The sequence below is a fragment of the Calypte anna genome, chromosome 20, assembly GCF_003957555.1.
Source record: "Calypte anna isolate BGI_N300 chromosome 20, bCalAnn1_v1.p, whole genome shotgun sequence".
NCBI lineage: Eukaryota > Metazoa > Chordata > Aves > Apodiformes > Trochilidae > Calypte > Calypte anna.
Window position 1 is genome coordinate 1,515,785 of NC_044265.1, and position 15,376 is coordinate 1,531,160.

The following is a 15,376-nucleotide window of genomic DNA, read 5'->3' on the forward strand; positions in this document are numbered from 1 at the left end:
GGTTGTTGGTGCCCCTTGCCTGGAAGTGTTTAAGGCCACGTTGGGTGAAGCCTTGTGCAGCCTGGTCCAAAGTGTCCCTGCCCATGCAGGGGGTTGGATCTTGATGTTCTGTAGGGTCCCCTCCAACCCAAACTGTTCCATGATCGTAAGCCATCAGGAACTGCCTCCAAACAGAGGTGAGCAGCAGGAGCCACGTTCCCAGAGGAGCCATGGTGTGTTCTATGGGCACAGCACAGGAGTGAACCCTGTGACAAGGGGAGTGGTGACACAGCAGGGCAGAGGGCAGTGGGGAAGGCAGTGCCAGGCTGCTTGCAGCCAGGTGCAGCACCCTCCCCTTTCTTCATCTTCTGCCTTTCAGATCCAGCTTTTGCTCTCGAGTTTCAGGTGTCTGTTCTCATCCTTACCCAGAAAATGAGCTGGGGGTGCAGAGAGGTTAAAGGGCTGGTGACAGCTGAGTCCTGGGCTCTCTGCCATGCCCACAGGGTGGATTTCTGCAGCCTGAGGGGAGCACTCAGTGCAGGAAGAGAGAGGAAGTGTTGTCATCAATGGGGAACTGAATGGAAGGTGAGAGATGTGAAAATTGGCCAGTTGTGTTAGTGAGAGAGTAGAGAAGTGATTAAAGTGATGAACTGAACAGAAATTGAGAGTCTGGGCCAGCAGGTTGTGTGTGAAGTTCATTTCTCTTAATGCAAATGCTGGACATGTATGGGAGAGCTGAGCTGCTGTGCTGCAGCACTGATGGGTTGCACGCTGAGAGCTGATTCTGCCTCGAGTTCCCTTAGAAAATTCACCCACAGACAGTAAGAAAGGCAAACACAAGATTAAAAGGACAAATGAGTTAGAGGAAATAATTACCACAGCAGGGTTTGGTGCAGGCTTGCCAAGTGCTGTTTGTGTTGATGTGGGGAAGGAGAGCTCAGAGGTGCAGGGCTGCCATGGAGAAGGAACCCAAAGAGCAGATAGATGAGATTTTAGGAATTTGGAAGGGGATGATTAAGAAGAGTATTTTATTGCCATGGTGGTTCATAGGCAAGGCAAGATTTGTAGCGAGGGTTGTCATATATTTTTATTACCCTAAGGACAGCTGGAAAACAAATTATTTTCACAGAAGCGAGTGTGGTTTTGGAAACACAAGTTGACAAATTAGTTTAATAAAGCACAAAATGTTTCTTTGGGTGGCAAGAGCAATGCCAACCAAATGCAGGAGCAGAACTTGAGCCTGGGACAGCTGTTCCTGGTCTGGGATCCTGGAGCACACACTCTGGTCCCACTGCTGCTGGGTTGTGAGCCCTGGGGGGTCACATCTGTCCACAGCTGGAGGCACAGCACTGGAGGTCAGAGTCAGTCCTGTGAAACACCCACATCTTTGAGACCATTTCCTTCTGGCTGGAGTTGGCCTGTCCAGGGTGGGCAGGCAGATGGAGCCAGCACTTCCCACATCTCCCACCTTTAGGACTGAGCTCCCAATTGCTCAAAACCCTGGGACAAGCTCCCTCAGAGGCACTCCAGCCCCAGCTCCCAGATCTCTCTGTCCATTGACCTCTGCATCCCTCAGCAGCCCAGGGGGAGCCTTGCTGAGCTCAGCTCTGTTGATGGGGTCACTGATGGAAAAACACCCCAGCTGTGGGCTGAGGTTTCAGCTCAGCAGCTGCTTGGCTCCCTGGTGCTGGAAGGGGCCATACATGATGCAGAAAATCCCAGTCCTTGCCAGCTTCACTCCATTGACCCCAGTCCTGTGGCCCCAGCTTGTCCTGATCCTTGGTGAAAGGGGATGGAGCCAAACTCAACTTGATGGTGCCAGGTGATGCTGAGAGGAGTAGCAGCCAAAACTTCAGATTTGGGAGGCTCAGATCTGATCCTGGGCTTTTTTCCGTGTTTTCAAAACAGGAGAGTGGTGCAGCTGTGAGCTGAGCACTGGGATGGCCATGCCTGGAGGTTTTCAAGATGGAGCCACATCCAAGCTGGTGTCAGTCACACATTGAGGAGGAAACAGGACTGGGGATTTCAGGGGCTCCTTCCCCTCAAAACTGTCATTATTTTCTCAACTCCTGAACCAGCCTGCAGGGATGGGGCTGTGCCTTGCTTTGCTTGGAGCCTCATCCCTCTCCATTGGATCTGAGGTGCATAAGCTGGAATGTTACTTGCTGCCCAGCCTGCTCTTGGCATGGGGCTGCCTGGTTCCATCCTGCAGCAGAACCCATGGTGAGGCTTTTGCCATCCTTCTGTGCCTCATTCCCACCCATGCATTAAGGTAAATTGAGGAGGGGGTGACTGGGGCCCCCATTTTATTCCCCAGCACTAACCCTGAGAAGGTGCTGGCCAGCCCAGAGCCCACGTTTGGGACATCATGGCACACCCAGGGATGTCCCTTAAAAGCCCAGGGAGCCTGATGAAGCTTCACCACCAGTTCCAGGAGCAAATGAATCTTCTCCCAGCCATTATCAACCCCTTGCAAGGCAGCAATGGCTGAGGTCAGCACAGGATCAGGGGGGCCCCGAGCCCCAGCAGCCTGGTAAGGCCCTGGTGGGTGGCTGCTTTTGTAAAAGCTCTTTTTTCATTTGTAATTCACAGCATCACAGTGGTTTACAGTTGACAAGAAGGTTTCAAGGGTAACAGCATAAATAGGCACAGGATGTTCAGCCACAGGCAGGAGGCCACTGAGCAGCCAGCCCTGGGCTGGGGACCACACAGCCAAGCCCTGAGCACCAGCACAGCCTGGGATGGCAGCACAGGAGCTGCTGAGAGCAAACCCCGAGGCCTTTCCTTGGGTGGAGGGAAATCAGAGGATAAGAGGACCCTTCCCTTGGGGGGTGTGCAGTGGCTGAGCCAAACAGCACTTGCTTTCCAGACTGAAATCCCCACAGGCTGTCTGGGATATGGTCAGTGGGATGTTCCCCCGTGGGGCAGTTGTTGGCACTTGGGCTGGTGCTGGATGGGGATTGGAGTGAGGATGAGGATGTAGGAATGGGGCTGGGGAGGGGACAGGTACAGAGCTGGGCTGCTTCCCTGTCCATGCTGGATGTGGAGCAGCCTCGTGCTGGGGAGGCACCATCCATTAGCCATGCAGTGTCCCCCCACTTTCCCGTGCACGGCCGTGTGGATCCCACCCACCAGCACCCACATGGGCCCGAGGGGCAGCATCAGCCCTTGCTCTGATGAGGAACCCCCCCTGGGACCCCTCATGGTTTTCCTGGCTGGGGAAACCCAACCTCCAAGTCCTGGAGGTGGCTCTGCTCCTGCAACACCCAAGTCCCATGAGGTGACCACAGTCCCTTGAGCACCCGCAGGGGTTTTCTTGGGCTTTGTACCCTGTACTGAGCCCCCCCCCCAACCACAGTGGCACAGCTGAGCTGAGCAACAAGAGAAACCCCAACTCTGGTGCACGTCACAGGAAACCACAGCAGCCCCGGGGCTCCAGAAACACCCAACCTGAGAGCAGAGGGCCCAGGGTGAAACAGGGGGTGCAGGGGTTGCCCTGCACAGGGGTAACCCCACTGCACCAGAGGGACCCCCTGCAGCCAGGAAGGAACCTGGACAGCACCTGCCTGGCTCTGACAGCTCCTGCATGATGGTGACAGCAGGGGGAGGCAGGTAAGCTCAGCCCTTGGTGTGTGAGGGGATTGGGATGGGGTCCCTCAGCTGCCTCCCTGCACGGCTGTGCCATGGGGCTGATGGCTCTGCAGGCAGCTGAGCCCAGGGCTCACGGTGCTGCTGTCATCAAACCTGAGCTTCCCTGTCCCTCCCAGCTGGCAGTGGCAGAAGGCAGGGGCCAGGGGTGTGTGCTGACCCCCAGGGATGGGGACCCTGCCCAGCCGGGAGCAGCCCCTCAGGATCCCACCAGTGGTTGCTGATACCCCACAGCCTCCCATGCCCGCCCAGCCAGGTAAGCACTGGTGGCCACCAGCTTGGCATGCACCCAACTCCCATCCCATCTGAAGGAGCTCTGAGACCCCAAATCTTCCCCACAGCCCCAGCAGCTCCCTGGCCCTGGCGCTCTGTGACTTCCCCTCCGGCACGGGCTCTGTCCTGAGGATGGGGGAGCAGCTCCGCATCCTCTCCGAGTGAGTCCCTCCCAGGCACTCCCCATGGGGCCACCGTGGTGGCACTCTGCTCGGGGTCCCCTCCCTCTGCCTCATCCCTTGGGATGGCTCATCCCCTTCCCTGCAGGGACGGGGAATGGTGGCTGGTGGCATCTGAGGTGTCCTGGCAAGGAGTGCAACATCCCCAGGAGCTGCGTGGCCAAAGTCAGGCACAGGTAAATGATGGGAGGGGTCTATGGGCCCCTGGGGACATGGCCCCACTGCCTGCCCACCCCCAAGGCCAAACCCTGGCCACAGCACTGGTATGTTCTGCCCCATTTCTGTCCCTGGAGCAGCACAGAGGCTTGGGGGGGCAGCATGGTGTGCCCCAGTGTACCCAGAACAGGGGGTGCTGCACCCCGAGCCCTGCCCGGGCAGGACTGTCCCTGGTGCTGGTGTCCCTGTGCAGGTGGCTGTACCAGGGCATCACCCGGCAGAAGGCAGAGGAGCTGCTGCTCCTGCCAGGCAACCACAGCGGATCCTTCTTGATCCGGGAGAGCCAGACACGGAGAGGTGAGACCCTCCTCCCCTGCAATCCCTTCCAGACCTCCCCACTCGGGTGCCAGGTGGGCTCCGGACGGGCTGATCCTCCACCCCTGCCTCCCGGTGGCCAAGTCCTGCCCCACACTACAGTGTTCTGGCACCTCCCTGCTTGGTGCTGAGCCTCAAAAGATAAAACCCCAGGAGCAGACTTCCTGCAGCCTTTGGTTAAGCAGAGAAGTTGAGGCTCAGCTTCTGGAATCGAATGAATCCTCACCGTGACGATTTTACCCCCTGGTGGAGGTGCTGCCAGGTGCCCCAGTGCTGCTGCTGCTGCTGCACCGACACGGTGCTGCCCCATGGCTCTGGGGGGGCTGTGGGGCTGGAAGTGTCCTTGTACCGCTCCTGGGGGCACAGCATGGGGTGCTGAGAGCACCCGGGTCACCCCATGTCCCAGCACTCACAGTTTGGAGGTACTCATGGCATGAGGCTGGAACAGGGGTGCTCGAGGTGACACAGCCCTGTGGGGAGCAGTGATTCTGTCCACCCTCGTGGGGCGATGAGACCCCCTCGCAGTGGTGCTGAGGGGGGGGTCCCAGCTGCCCCTCGCCCCCCCAGGATGCTTCTCGCTGTCGCTGCGGCACGGCCAGAGCTGCTCCTGGGACGCGGTGACACATTACCGCATCCACCGCCTGGAGAACGGCTGGCTCTACATCTCCCCCCGCCTCACCTTCTCCAGCCTGCACGACCTGGTGGACCACTACTCCGGTACCACCCAGCACCCCCGGGCCGGGGAGGGTGGGGGATGCCCTGGTCCCTGCAGGGAGGGAGTTGGGGGGGACCTCACCTGGCAGGGAGCCCCGGGGTTGGGGTGCGGGGGGGACTGTGCTGACGCTGCCCACACCCTGCCCAGAGCTCAGCGAGGGACTGTGCTGCCCCCTCAGGGACCCCTGCGCAGTGGAAGGGACGAGAGTGGCCCCGGTCCCTGCCGTGCCCACCGTGGTGAGGAACCCATCACCCAACTGGGATGAGATCGAGAGGTAGGGCTGGGCAGGAGGGGCTGGGGGCAGAGGTTCCCCTCGCCGCCCCTGCCAGACCTTCGGGGGTCCAGGGCTGCCCCTGACCCCCCCTCCATCCCGGGGCAGTTCCCTTCTGCTCTCGGAGGCCACGTTCCCAGCCGAGGATTCCCCGCTCAGCCTGGGCCTGCGGGAATCCATCAGCTCCTACCTGCTCCTGGCAGACACGGCTGCCCCCGGGCAGAGCCCTGCGGGGAAGGGGCTGGGGAGCAGCTGAGGGCTGAGCACGCCTCGGCTGAGCCCTCCCGGCAGCCCCCAGCCCGGGCTACAGCATCCCTGGATCCAGGCAGGATTGGTTATGGATGCAGTGAGAGCCAGGAACCCAGGGAACAGCGGGGACCAAGGAGGAGACAGATGGAGGAAGGGGCTGCCTTAGGGCCCATCCTCCCCAGGGCTCTTCTCTGTGGGATGAGACTTTTGAGCACCCCAAGCATCACCCCAGGCCCACGGGAGGAGAAGCAGAGGCTGCACCCAGACTGCGAGGGGGCTGCACCCATCTGTGCATCCATAGCACCAGGGAACTGGGATGCAAATTCCCAACAAGCCAAAGCCAGGTGGGGCACAGCCCAGTGCTGCCAGAGCCCTCAGAGCATTCACAAACTCTTTAGGTGGGGTGGGGGTCCCTGTGAGCACAGCCCCTCCTGCTCCCTCCATTCACCCCTCAGCTTGTTGGGAGCAGCAGTTAGGGGGAAGGCAGCCCCTTATGAACCCCAAGTAGATGCTTTTAAACCTTTTAACACATGGATTGCACCGGGATTGTGTCGATAACCATTTATAATATGTTCATTAAAGGGCACCTCGTTCACAGTTGAGGATTTGTGAATAAACCATGAACTGTCAGCTGCCCCTCCCACCCCCTGCAGCCTGGGGGGGGTTTGCCCCTCACCCCCAGCCCTGTCACCATCTTTCTGCCATCTGGGGCCAGCTGAGGGCTGTGGGTCAGGTCTGGTCTGCAGACACCTGGCTTAGGGCAAATTAATGAGCCCTAAAGGTTTAAAAACATCACAAATGGTGTTCTGGGAGCAACGGGTCCATGACAGCACCTTTCTGCCAAAAATAATGCAAATACTCATGTCCAGCCCTGAGTGACACCTCTGGGCCAGGGTGGGGTCTTAAAGGCAGCAGAAATGCCTCAGAGGAGCAACACATCGGAGGCCTCCCTTTCAACAGCTCCTTATCAGCAACACAGGGCCTGGGGAAAGCACCCAAAGCTTCCTCTGTGGTGAGTCCCAGCCCAGAGGGTGCTGTCACCCCCTCCCCTGTGGCCCTGGGCAGCAGAACCCCCCCTGCTCTGCAGGTTTCCTGCCCCTGACACGCTCCAATCCCCTCTGCAATTTCATGTCTGATGAGCTCACTCTCACAAACCCACCAGTGATTTCTCATTTCCTTCCAGACAGCAGCCCAGAGCTTTACAGACCTGCTCAGCCCTCAGCCTCCAGCCCTGGTGTCCTTTTTGGACACGGGATTTATCCCTGACCCCCAGGCTGTCACCCCTGGGACACCTCAGGGGTTTTGCTTCCTTTATTTTTGCCATTAACCCATACTGGGTGAATGAAGGTCTTGGGCCTCCTTCCTCCACCTCCAGCCTGGATCCAAGCTCCTGGTGCTTTTATGCCACAGTGATGGGGCTGCAAAATTTCTCTGCTACATGTGTCCTGGTGATGGGTGAGATGGGAGGTACCTGGCTGGAAAGCCTACTTGGATCCTTCCCCAACACCAGCAGCCTCTGAGCTCTCTTTCCCAGCCCCAAGAGTTGGGTTGTTGTTTGGTTTTTTGTTTGTTTTGTTTTGTTTTGTTTTGTTTTTTCCCTGCTGTTTACCATCCCCACACAGCCCCAGCCCAGGGCGCCATGGCCAGAGGGGACCCCAGTGCTGCCACCACCCCCCCCTGCGTCCCACTACTGAGCATCACAGCCCTGTAACACCACAGCCACCAAGTCAGATGTCAAAGCAGGTTTTTAAAAAAGCAGAGAGCTGGTCCTGACACCTTCCAGGGGCAGCTCTTGGCCCAGACAGGGTGGGCAGAGGCCCTGGTTGGGACATTGAAGGTTGTGAAGGGACAGAACAAGCCCTGAGGTGACCCACAGGTGCCAGGGCCTGGCAGCTGCCTCAGCCACCCAAGGGTGGGCAGCATGGAGGAGACCCAGCAGGGCTGGGTGCAGCCCCCTGTCCTCATCAGAGCTGCCCCAGGACACTGATGGGAAGAGGATGGGATGGGATGGGATGGGATGGGATGGGATGGGATGGGATGAAGAGGAGCTGCTCAGATGCTCTGCACTGAGTGTCAGGGATGTGCTGAGCTTTGCCCCAGTGTGGACAGCACTGATCTGCTCCAAGACCTTTGCCACTGAGTTCCCCTGCACTGGTGAGCAAGTGTGACACCCAGATGTGCAACCCTGCCCTCCACCCCCCTGGAGCCACACTGAGCATCTCTTGCACGAAAGCAGCCACCAAACCTTTGCTGGGATCAAAGGGACTTTGGAGGAGCTGCACAACAGCCAAAGCATCTCCAGTATCTTTGGGTCTCTTTCCCACACAGCCACACAGTGGACACAGCCACTCCTGGAGCACCCAGTGCCCCATCTGGCACCCAAGGGTATGGAACTCCACAACTTCACCAGTGGGTCCTTCCCTTGGTGTCCCTTGCAGTGTCCGTGCTCCACCTGCATCACCTGAAACCACCACAGCCCTAAAGCTCAGGAAGAGCACACAGCTCCTCCTCCTGAGAAGCCCTGAAGGATGGGAGCAGATCCCACACCATCCTTAAAAACATGGTGTGGAACATTCACCAGCACCTCTGGGGCACCATCCAGCCTTTAGTGACCAAACACCCCCCTGGCAGGCAGAACACGAAAAATGTTCTTGTTGTCTCAGTTTTGCTCTCTGCCTGGCTGTTCTAATAGGACATAAATTTGTAGTTTCTGGTTCTACCTTCCTGCTGGTTTGAACATGGATGGTTTCAGGCTGTGGCATTAGCCAGAAACAGCTGGAGGTAGTTTTTTCCCAAGATAATTGCTACAGAGATATTGCAGGATTAGTAGCTACAAAATGCTCTTTAAACAACTTTAAGAGCCTGAGGTGCTCAATGGCAGTGGAAAATCCAGACCAACACCTCATGACCTGGTGGAACCCCCACACTGCAGCAGCAGGGATGACACCAGGATCAAAGAGAGGATGAACAAAACCTGCAGTGTAGATCATAGAATCATCTGATCAGAAAACAGGAGCTCTTAGTCAAGTAACAGTAAGAACATTAAAATTATTCTGTCAGATTTTTTTTCCCTTCCAAGTGAGCCTTTCACATGTGATTTCACAAACGCAGCTGCTGGGAAGAGTCTGCCCCTAAGAGACTCAAGATCATGGAAGTAAAATAGAGAGGAGCTTGGGCAAGCTCCAGGCAGAGGGTGCCCTTCCCAGCAGCCTGGCAGCCAAGGTGCTCATTTCAGCAACAAATTCAAATTCAGAATGTGGCTTCAAACCCTGATTTTGACATTTAAGTGACCAGCAAACCCCCACAATTTCACTGAACCATAAACTCAGGCCTGGATCTCTCAGGAGTTTCTCCAGGCCTCACAAGCCAGGCTCCAGCAGTGATGAACCCTTAAAATCACCATCCCAGAATGTCAGGGACCTCAAGGATCGTCTGGTCCAACCCTTCTAAATTGTTTCCAGTTTTACAGGAATCTTTTCTGAGAACTTAGAAGGTGAGCTTGTTAGGACAAGGGAATAAACTTGTCTTCTTTCTCCTGGGGACACAGAAGGGAAGAGAAGGAACCAGGACTGGATCTGAAGTCACCTCAATCCCTGCTCCTTCCTTCAGGCCCCAGCAGGCAGCTGCTCCCCCTCACCCTGCAGCCCCCCAAAACCTCCCTGCATCCCACAGCTACCTGGGCACCAGACATTTCCACCTGAACACTCTGGTTTTCTCCCTGCTGCCCACTCTGCCCCAGTTCATCCCCAGGTTCCCAGCACCCAGTTGTGTCCTGAGCTGCATCCCCAGAGCCAGGACCCAGCTGCCCACTGGGCCGGGCCAGTGCTGCTCCTTGGAATGAGGGTCAGGTATGGGAATAAACTGTGCAAGTGTAGTAACTGCTTAAAAATTACAAGATTTGGGAATAAAATGGACAAGGTCCTTGCTAAAATAATATCCAACAAATGCATGTTTACTCATTAAGAATATTTGAGACATCTATAAAACAATTTCCATATTTTAGACCCATTAAGGTTGATGTTCTATCCAACCACAGCACCTGCACTTCAAAACCACGTGAAGGAGTCCAGAATTATTTTATTGAATAATCATGAATTGAAACGAAGACTTTACTAAGATTTAACCAACAAAAACCTATTTTATTTATTCCAAACACCAAGATACAGAAGTTTTCAAGTTTTGCAAATATTGCTCCAAAGCAAAATTCTATATACAGCGCCCTCGGTTCTAATAGTGCATAAACAAAGACAAATATACTTATGTATCCACAGTGCAATATTTGCTCATTTCATCAAGGCTCCACGTTGCATTCACTTACCAGTGATACAAAGAATAAAAAGTGACCTGCCAGACCACCAGTTGGTCCAGACAAAGAAATAACAATGTGGAAACTTGCAAAAACAGGGACAAAGATGAATCCAGGCAGAGCACAGTAAAGAACCTTTCCTGAACATGAGAAAAGCTACTCTATTTTAAATAAATATTTTCAGTCTTCATTTGCAAGGGCTCTACTCAAGGAAAACAAATCTCCAGTATTTATCACTGGATTCTCCCTCCAGAACCACCTTCTCCTCTGAATCTGAGTTACTGCCCTGAGCAAAACTCAACTGGCAAAGCAAAAATGTACAACGAGCACAGAAAAAGCAACTGCTTGGGCAGGAGAAGTTCCACTCCCGAGTGAAAAGTCTGCTCAGGAACTGCTCAGCCCCCCAGGAACTGTGGGGATGCCCAAGCCCAGCCCTGTTCCTGGAGAGACCCCCACTCCCTCAGCACTTGCTGTACAGGAATCCCCAGGAATTCCTGGATGGGCTCACCCCAAAACCCCAGGAACCTTCAGAGCTGCCTGGGGGGCTCCTTGGATGGAGTTGTGGTGGTTTGGTTACTGCTGCCTGCACACACGAGTTCAGGTGTCATGAGGAATGAGACAGGTCTGAGCACTGCTCTCAGAGAGCCAAGTGATTCTTCAGTATCAGGCAAGCTTTATTCCAACTGTTACAGAAAAATAAGTTTATTTTTCTGCTGTACATATGGTTGTATTCACTATATACCAACTAGTACTAGTAAAACCATGAGACATATTATTCCCTGAAATGAGTCTTGGCACAAGAGCCTTAGTTACTACCTAGAGTAGCCTAATTTATTTTGTTTTCTCATTTATTTTGTTATTCACTGTGTAGATACTGTTAACTCCTACGATAATATTGGATATTTCAAGTTTACATTATTCTTTGCAGTACAGAAACATTACAGATTCATATCCAGAATTAATAATTTGTACAGGTCTGGGCCTGTACATGACCTTGCAACTACAACTGAGCTTCAGTTTTACCCCACACAATAGACTCAAGGCAGCAAATCCAGCTTTCCAAGGACACCCTCTCCCTGCAGAACCAGCCCAATGTTCTCCACAGTGAACTCAGCAACGTTTGGGGAGGAAAACCAACATCAGAGCCACTTCTGGAGCCATGGTCTGCAGCCAAAAGACTTTTACATCTCAAATACTTCCAAGACACCAATGTTTCAAAGGTACTGTAGAGTGTGACTTGAACAGAAGCAGCATTTTCACCGTGCTCTCACCAAGTAATACCAACCAGAAAATTAAAATTAAGGTATAAAAAGGGACTTTGGGAACATACACTGTTTAGGATAATAACCCACTCACTGTCCCGCCAGAACAGTATCTCATGCATAGATCTTGAGACTTTATTTACACAAATATAAAACAAACTGATTCCCCAAACCACACATTCATAGAGTTAAGTCTTTACAATGAACACGGTCAGAGTAGTGAAAAAAGTCTACACTGCAAAATATAACAGGAATGGCAATTATTAACAAATGGGCAGAAAAACCACTCAGTGTGTCCCCCCAGACCTCGTTGAAGTCCAGGACCCCCAAGGACATCCCCATTTCCTGCCAGGAGTGTCCCCTCCCAGCACTGCTGCAGGAGGCACAGGTGGCCAGGCTGAACACAGCCACAACCTTCATGGCTCCCCCAGTACTGAGCCATGGGAGAGTGCCAGGAGAAACATGGAAAACAATCATTTATCCTGAAAGGAAGTGCAATCCACCTGCCACCTCCTGCTACATCACTGGTGTAACAGGAGTGGGGGCTCAGCCACTGTTACTCACAAACTTCCAGGTCCAAGAGTCCAGAGCTGGACGTTCATCCTCTCTATGTCTGAAAACTGTTATAACATTTCCTAATGATTAAATACCATGTGCTATTATGTATAAACCAGAAGGAATAAAACATGACACAAGTCACTGGAACTATGCAAAGTTATTTACAACCTCTGTCAACTAAACATTTTTGGCTCTTAGAACTCTGTTCTTCAGTGGCACAATTTTTAGTCAATTTAATTATGAAAAAGTTTTCCATTTTCAGTGAGCAACTTGGAAAGAGTGAAAATTGAAGTGTAATTTAACAACCAACACCCAACCTCTGAAGACAACAGTATGACCTTTTACATGTCATTTTAATTGCTTATTAAACCCGGAATTATGATGAGATAAAGGAACTTTTTTTTTTTTTTTTTGCTGTTCTTTGAACAGCACTTCTTCACAAATCCCTGAAGTCAATCTGCATCACATGCAACCAAGCATGCTGATTTCATTTAAATACAGAGCTGTTCACATCTGATGCTCCAACTTCACACTCCCCAGCAGTCTCCAGCCCTGCCCACTCTCACGTGGAGCAGCAGAGTGCAATCTGTTGCACTTTTCCCAGGTCTGTTATCAGCTGCTTTATGCAATGTTTCAGCTGTGGGAGTCGAGCCAGTGGTTCTGGGGGTTCCAGCTCTCCTGTATAATCCAGCCAACTCTCCAAAACTGCAAAGAAAAAGAAAAAGAAAACTGTCTCTAGGCCAGTTCACAAACAGACCACTTCAATTCTTTACACCTTTCATGACTTTTGAGAGCTGTGGGCAGTGTTATTACCACAGTATTTGAGAAACCAGAAAACCAGGCTCCTCACAGCAATCTGTGCAGAAAAAAAAAAAAAAAAGATATTTAGGAGAAAGAAGAGAAGGAAAACTCAGGACAAGTTATTGTGAAATCTGGTGCTAAAATTCTTCTGGCCTGTATCAGTTCCAGAGCAAGGGCACTGTGGTACAGGAAGCTTAAACCATCAGAAGACCTTTACCAGGAGCATTAGATGCAGCTGCAAAATATTTTCACTTAAGATCCTACAAGGAGCCCAAGACCCTAAAAGTCTGTGCTAATGAAAGCTTTGTCATCAGCAGGAAATGCAATTGGCCAAGACAGAAAGAACTGGGTGACTGAAAGTGGGACTGAAATCCAAAAGCCAAGTAGCAGACTACTGCACAAAGCAAAGGAATTCCTGCTCCATGGCTGCTGAGTGGGAACAAGGAGCAGAAACACCACTGCCCAGAGACAGCCCAGGGGACAAGGGGATGCAGACACAGAGTTGGTCACACTGAACCACCATGAGTTCAGGGGACAAGACAGCATCCTGGAAGGAGACTGAAAGCTTGAAGACAGAACCCATCTGCCCAGAGAAGCAGCAATGGCCACTGCCACTGAACAATGACTGAACCTCAGGGCAGGATCTGCAGAGGAACCAGTGGGCATTACCCATCTGACCTTGAAATGAGGAAATTCCTCACCAGAGTAGCAGTGCCCTGAGCAGCACTCAGCAGCAGACACAAAAAGCTGGACTTGTGTGAACCACAGCTTCTTCATTTACAAGAAATGCCTTATGATTACAGGCTTGGCTGATCTTCACAACCTGAAATATTCCCACAGTTGTTCAACTTTTCAGAACCTTACTGGAGCAGAAAGAGAGGGCTCCTACTTTGGTCAAGGACAGATTCCAAATACAGCAAGAAAATCTGCTGCTGTAACCACTACACAGACAATGGTCAGACTGAGATGTTAAGAAAAAAAAAAATTATCCTGGATTCCAGTACTTGAAGAGGCCCCAGGAAAACTGGGGAGGGACTTTTTATATGGGCATGGAGTGATAGGATGAATGGCTTCAAACCGTGAGATTGAGATGAGCTATTGGGAAGAAATTCCTTGTTGTGAGGGTGCTGAGCCCCTGTCCCAGGGTGCCCAGAGAAGCTGTGGCTGCCCCATCCCTGGCAGTGTTCCAGCCCAGGTTGGATGGGGCTTGGAGCACCCTGGGCTGTGGGAGGTGTCCCTGAGCATGGCAGGGTGGGCACTGGGGGAGCTTTAAGGTCTGGGACTCTATGATTGATTAATGTAACATAAAAGGTTTAGAAATTTTCCATTACTAGGAAACCAAATTTCAAGAGACATTTAAGTGAAGAATTAGGAAGAGATGGGGAAGGACAAGAGCCTTGTGCACCAAAGAGGCCACTCAGAACAGAGAGGCTGGAACAGCCAGGAAGCTTCTGAACAACAGGGGAGTTCAGGTACACAGAAGTGCCATGAAAAATGACAAAAACCTGAAAGTAAGGAGACATGGAAGATAATCCAATAAATCTTCTGGTGCAAGCTATTTAGAGGTGATTAACTGCAACTTTTTCCATAAAATTTTGCTCAGATTTCATCCTTGTTTCAAACCCCACTCCCTCAGCATCAGCAGCACGTTTGTTTTCTATTAGTAAATGCAGACAATCTGACAGAGCCACTCACCTCTCTGCAGGGCTGCAGAAGCAAAATTCAAGTTAACATACTGAATAGGTGGTTCAGTTGAACACAGTTAATTTCTGAAACAGAAAACTGTTACACCTACCATCTAGCTCCTTCTCAATGAAATCCATTCTGTGGATGACTTCATCTTGCAGAGATTCCACGTGAGCTAAAAGATTAAGCTGCCACTGCAGCTGTGAGTTCACAACTCCTTCTTTGTCTTTTTCCAGCAATTTCATTTCAATTGTATCCTCTGGGGAGACTTTCTTGGCAGCAGACTCTCTTACCTAGTAGAAATACATACATTAATATTTATGACAGTGAAACAGAACTGGTGAGCCAGACTGTCTGGGTCCTTACAGCTTCCCCAGCTCAACTCATCTTAGGTTTGGGGGAGGAGAGAGACACAGGGGAGCTGACACACCAGTTTTTAGGCAAGAGGCTCTGCAGCCAGACTTGTTTTCACAGGCATTCTGCTAAGCCCACTCTTTGGACTTCACAAGCATCTGATTTTCAAAAGTTACCATCCACACTCATAGCTGGCTCCCTGTCAGCTTCCAGCTGGAAAACACTGCCCTTAACCTGTGCATCCCAGGGAATGTCAAAGCCACTTTTAACATGACAGTAATCACCTAAAGAGCACATGATTCTGCAGCAAGAAGGGATGTTTTCTGAAGGAAGCTGTTCTCAGTTTTACTAAAATCTTCATTGAAGCATCTCAGAAAAAACATCTCCACCATGTATAACCCTGCTCAGCAGCAGTGCTGATTCTACTCTCCTCCTTTTTTCATCCCTCTGAAACATCACAGGATTCAGAAAAAGACCCTAAAACACTATGGAACTGCAATGTGTGCCTCTCTGGGAAACAGAAAGCAATCTCAATTTGATAGAGAAGTTAAAAAACCCACAAAT

General features: G+C 52.1%; 2 protein-coding genes across 11 annotated transcripts in view; one reads left to right on the plus strand and one right to left on the minus strand.

The window, feature by feature from the left end:
* Positions 1–3,568: 3,568 nt before the first annotated feature.
* SLA2 (Src like adaptor 2) lies at positions 3,569–5,852 on the plus strand. Its single transcript, XM_030463335.1, is given in 8 exon segments — positions 3,569–3,591; positions 3,969–4,061; positions 4,168–4,204; positions 4,206–4,255; positions 4,489–4,592; positions 5,178–5,327; positions 5,473–5,599; positions 5,705–5,852. Coding segments are annotated over 8 exon segments (732 nt in total).
* Positions 5,853–9,958: 4,106 nt separating this feature from the next.
* PHF20 (PHD finger protein 20) overlaps positions 9,959–15,376 on the minus strand; it is a 66,437-nt gene continuing 61,019 nt past the window's right edge. For all 10 annotated transcript variants that reach the window (XM_030462829.1, XM_030462836.1, XM_030462827.1 and 7 more), the window contains 2 exons: positions 14,568–14,751; positions 9,959–12,676 (listed from right to left, as the gene is read on the minus strand). In XM_030462829.1, coding sequence (XP_030318689.1) covers positions 12,534–12,676; positions 14,568–14,751 — 327 coding nt within the window. In that variant the 3' untranslated portion in view covers positions 9,959–12,533. The remainder of the gene's footprint in view (positions 12,677–14,567; positions 14,752–15,376) is intronic.